Genomic DNA, 5,334 nt, shown 5'->3' on the forward strand with positions numbered 1-5,334 from the left:
AAATTTATAGAAAATACAATATAAACTAAAATAATAATTTAGTATTCCGGTAGCTTAATTCCAAATCTTCTAAGATTATCAAAATATTGGAAAAAACTAAAGCTATTTTTAACCTTGTTGTTGAGCTCTTTTTTGCATAATTCTTAATTGCTCATTTTAAAAAAACTCACGCAGGCTTGGATTGGTTATAGAATTCAAATCCGATTTCAAAATGTCCAATTTCAAAATTTTCTTGCTCAAGATAAACAAATCAAGGATACAAAGGCTCACATGCTCTCGAAATGTATTAATTGATCATTTGTGGGAAGAATATACTAATTCAGAAAATTAAATTACTATCAATATGGAATTTTTTTTTTTGGTAGTATTTTATATTAGATGTAATATTTTTTTATATTAAATATAATATTTATTTGATAAAATAAATGCTTAATTTTATTAAATTAGTATAATCTTCAAAGTTATTATTATTTAATAAAAATATTATTTTTAATATTTAATTAATATATACAAAAATAATTAGTAAAATAGATTAATTGTTGATTATTAATAGAAAGAAAAAGAATAAAAATATTTCAATGAATATTCTTTTTGATATAATATTTAGTGCAATAGGATTGGAGATAAAATAATAAAATACACCAAAAATCACATCAATTTGATGTGAAACTTACACCAATTTAGTGTTTATGGTTGGAGATTTTCTTAGCGGAAAATTTCAAACGAATGAGACCCCAAATCCTCAAAGAGAGATTACAAGAACAAGTTAGATGACGAAATAGCCCTGAATATTCTTGATATGCCTCCTCGCACCTTCCTTTCATTTTCTTCATGTCTGTTATTCAACTTCCGAAATTATTAGGTTTAACACAGCTCATTTCAATCTTTCGTAAAGTTACCGGAGAGACGAGATTCAGTAACATAAACTTTGGGTTTGAAGCGTTGTCTTAGAGAGACAGATTCATGAATGTGTTGAAAGTTGGAATTACAAAGAACCACATATAGACCTCCTTATTCAACAATTTCGTCACCTACTTTATATTCACATACATACAGGGCAAGGTGAAATGAATTTGTCAAGGTAGACAAGATAGACTATGATCAGATCACATGATATCATGAAAATCAGAATTGCCGGTGGTTCAGTTAAAGCTTACTAATAATATAATATTGCCTAAGAAAACGTTTTCACGAATAGATTTGTATCAGTATTTCGGTGTTTTAAAACCCAACCGGGCCGACCGATTGAATCGGTTCAAATGGGACCTAGGGCCTTCACCGAATCGGGTTATCAGTTTTCTTATTTACCGAAAACTTTAGAATTTGGAATGACGATCGACGAACAATTGAAAGTCGGGTTGTTAGAGCTTTTAAGGAGTAAATGCCGGTGAGTGCAATGGNTATTTTCTTGGCCTTAGTTGATAAATCAACACTAATATGAATGATCTAGTTAATCTTAGTTTTCCACGTATTTTCCTTTCTGTTTATAATCTGATGCATGTCTTTTTTCTGTTTATAATCTAATGCTTGTCTTTTTTCTATTGCAGTCTTTCTCAGTTTGCTAGATGGGAAGCTTGGGCAGTTTCTGCTGCAGCTGTAGAATTTGAGAAGTTGCAATCTTTCTCTAGTTTGTGCAGAATTTGAAAAAAATAAGACTTTGTGTAGTTCTCCACTTTGTGAATTTGAGAAGTTGCAGAAAAGTTGCTATTCGGAGCTTGTTAAATTGAACTTATTATTTAGGATGGAACAGGCTGTTTAGGATGAAAATGGAGAAAAAAATCAGTTGTGGTGATATCTTTCATGAAATTTTATTTTCTTTCACGTGAATAAATATGGTTTTCATGTATTTGCACATGATCAGTAATACAATTCACATTTGTTTTTTCTATTTGTTCTTTTTGGTGCCAGAGATAAGCCAGCTTTTCCTCTTGAAACTGTGATGGTAGAAATAATGTATTATCTGCTTTTAGTTAATTGCAAACATTAAAAATTTAGGTTTTTTATTTTATTTTATTTATTTATTTATTTATTTATAGGTAAACCTGCTAATTTTATTAAAAAATAAAAGAATTACATCCTAAAAATCGCACTCCCTTTTACACAGGCGAGGACCTTGGACATGCCCAAGGGACCAAACTACACAAAAAGAAACAAGAGCAAACAAGTATATACAATCCTTATACAGAAATAGTAAGACTACACAAGACAACCAAACTGAAGCCTTCACCCAGACACTGCAGAAAATATAGCAATCACGCTGCACCTCCATACACACCACTGTCCAGATTACTACTTCAATTCAAGCACACACCACCCTACACATACTGGCCAAGACTCTTGGAAACTGCATAAACAAACTGCAACCTACACACCTGCTCAATCTGCACAGTGCAAAAACTACAACATGCCCAGGCCTCATATCCAACACCCACCAATCTACACCAGATGCACAGAAATCATGGTCTCACATAAAATGCAGAAATCTAAAGCAACAATGCATAGCCATAGTAACTACTTGACAATCCAGTTGAAGCTTGGGCTGCCTCCATTACCTATTGGGACAAANCTTTATGTTATGACATAACAACCTAAACCAAACAAAAACTTCTGCAGATGATGTCCAAATTATAAAAACCAAATATCTTGGGCCCCTTTGGTTCACTATTTTTACCCTATCATATTCTACTATCCTATCCACATACACATTTGTTTCAATATTCAAAATTCTCTTCAAAATACAATACTATTATATTTAACTCAAAATATTTAAATTATTTTTAACCCCATAAGTTTGTTCATTTAGCTAAACATCCCCCAATAATAAAAGTTTATAAATTAACAAAAACACTCCCTAACAATAAAAGTTTATAAATTAACAAAAACGCCTCCATCCATCCACATTTGCCAGATTCCGACTACCACCGTCAGAAGATAGCTGGAATCTGTCGGCATGGCGCACTACCGGTTGTATATGGTCGGTAGTGCGCTGATCTGGCATTTTCCGGCCAGATCCACTGTGGATCCGGCCGGAAAAGACTAGATCTTTTGCTGTTGATGACTGCCAAGATGGCCATATCTTGGCCATCGTTTGGCCGACAACGACGGCCAAAAGATATAAATATTTTTAGAAAATGCTATTAAAAAATGTACAAAAAACTTCTCAGAATACTATTCACCTCAATTTTTTCTGAAAGACTATTCTGAAAATTCCCAAAATAGTGAACAAAACGGAGCCCTCATTGTTATAGTTTCGGCATGGGGGTAGTATCGCAAGTTTAAGAGTTGATGTTTTAAATAGTAAACATGAAAACTTTCAAAAAAATTCGAAGGTCAGATTCAGTTTCTCTTTTCATTTGTTGCCAAAACTCTCAAATTCTTAACTTGCTACTCTATTCTCAATTGAAATTTGTAGTACAACTAATAATTTAATTTGAAAGTCTATTATAACAAAATTAATTGATATTACTTGTAATGACACTACCTCACAGTTTTCTCTGAAAGTTGCTGATCATAAAAAACAACTGTTGATAGAATGGTTTAGGTGTTTTCTTATTCTTTTGTAACTATTCTGAGTGATACTGTCTCCACAGTGCCATCGATCAGTTTTCAGTTTGGGGAGGATGTGCTTCACAGAATGACCTTGCTGCATCCAGAATAGTACTTGGATCACTTTCTGCCTCCCCTTTGAAATATAGTTGTGACGAACTATCCATGTTGTGGGGATCATATAGATAATCCTTTGTTTTTGTTGATATGTTGTTTAGGAATTTTGCTCGCTAACTTTCATTATCTGATTATCTGGTTAGTTTATGTAATCTATTGCTTGTAGAATGGAGAAAGTTTTTTTAAAGTTTCATGAATATGAGGGCCTGAATGCTGAGGCTGAAATGATTCTGGTGGGCAGCTTATAAGCATATTCAGTCATTGCTAAATTCTGTGTTATTCTTAATTCTTTCTTTGATATACTTCATTAAGAATGTCTGAATTTTTTCTTTTATCATTTACAATAGGGAAAGATTTGCACTGGTACACCAGGGACAAAAACTCTGGTTCCGATACAGATGCTTTAAAAGAGGAGATAAAAAGAATTAAGGAAGAGGAGGAGCAGGCCATGAGAGAAGCTCTTGGCTTAGCTCCTAAGCGGTCTATTCGACCTCAAGGTAATCGACTTGATAAGCATGAATTTGAGGAACTTGTGAAACGAGGTTCGACTGCAGAGGACATGGGTGCAGGGCATTCTGACGCAGCTTGGGTTCATGGAATTGGTTTCGCAAGGTATAAAAACAATCAAGTATATATTCAAAGTCTTAACCGTCCAACACCTATGTCCCTTGTTATTTTATGTCATTCATAGAAGCAACCAACTGTTTTAACTTGCTTAAATTAACTTTTGGTGGATTTTACAGCAAGGCACCTCGCCCATGGGAAGATCCTAGTACGCTTAAATCCAGTGTGGAGCAGGCTTCACCTGAGTCAGTGAAGCCTGCTGATCCCAGTTCACCTGTTGGGGACACCGAAAAAGAAGAATCGAAGGATGAAAAGGAGGATGAACGGAGTAAGAAGAAAAGGCGGCGTGAGGATAAGAAACACGAGAAGCATGAAAGACGTGAGAAACGCCAATCTCGTGACTCAGATGACAGGAGGAAACATAGGAAAGACAAGGAGAAGAGGAGACATGATTCTGACTGATCAAGTCTCTAGAGTGATGTATGGTACTTGGTTTGTTTTAGATTTTTCTCCCTTTAAAAAAAATAAATTAATGTAAAATCATTTTATCTCCTCTTCTTCAATTGTTGTGATGACATAGAAGCACAGAGATCTCATATATCGCTGTAAAGTTAAGAAAGACTAGGGGTCAATTTGCTAAGTTTGTAGAATCACTTTTAAAAGCAATTCTGAGGTCCCTTTTGCCTTCTTAGGATGAAACTAACAATCACCCATACCTTTCTTTTCTCGCCCTTCTCTGTTTTTTTCTTTTTCAGTGAAAGTGAGAGATTTTCTTTATATTTTAACTTAAAATTACACTAGGTTTGTGATTGGCATCTAGGGAAAGAGAAAAAGAAGCAATCTTATTTAAGCGTAACAATTTCTTTTAATAATTGTTTTCACGATGGGGGTTTTTGTTTAGTTTATACGTATTTTAATTAAATTTTTGGAATCTTATAAATATTGATAGGGTGAAAGTTCTAACTATTATCTTTGTTAGTAATTGAGGGAAGAGATTCGAATTTATTAATATATTTAAAAAAATTTATCCATCCACTCAAATACCTTGAGCTAGTTATGAATTTCTTTTATCTATCTCCAAGCTAATGGGGCGCCAAATTTTGGATT

General features: G+C 33.6%; 1 protein-coding gene across 1 annotated transcript; it reads left to right on the forward strand.

Annotated features, from left to right (window-relative positions):
• Positions 1-1,328: 1,328 nt before the first annotated feature.
• LOC116111716 (multiple myeloma tumor-associated protein 2 homolog) lies at positions 1,329-4,867 on the forward strand. The gene is made up of 4 exons (XM_031397860.1): positions 1,329-1,387; positions 1,548-1,627; positions 4,011-4,275; positions 4,407-4,867. Exons 1-4 carry the CDS (start codon positions 1,329-1,331, stop codon positions 4,687-4,689), a joined length of 687 nt encoding a protein of 228 aa, XP_031253720.1. The 3' UTR covers positions 4,690-4,867.
• The last annotated feature ends 467 nt before the right edge of the window (positions 4,868-5,334 follow it).

The sequence above is a fragment of the Pistacia vera genome, unplaced genomic scaffold (genome assembly GCF_008641045.1).
Source record: "Pistacia vera cultivar Batoury unplaced genomic scaffold, PisVer_v2 Contig65, whole genome shotgun sequence".
NCBI classification, from domain to species: domain Eukaryota; kingdom Viridiplantae; phylum Streptophyta; class Magnoliopsida; order Sapindales; family Anacardiaceae; genus Pistacia; species Pistacia vera.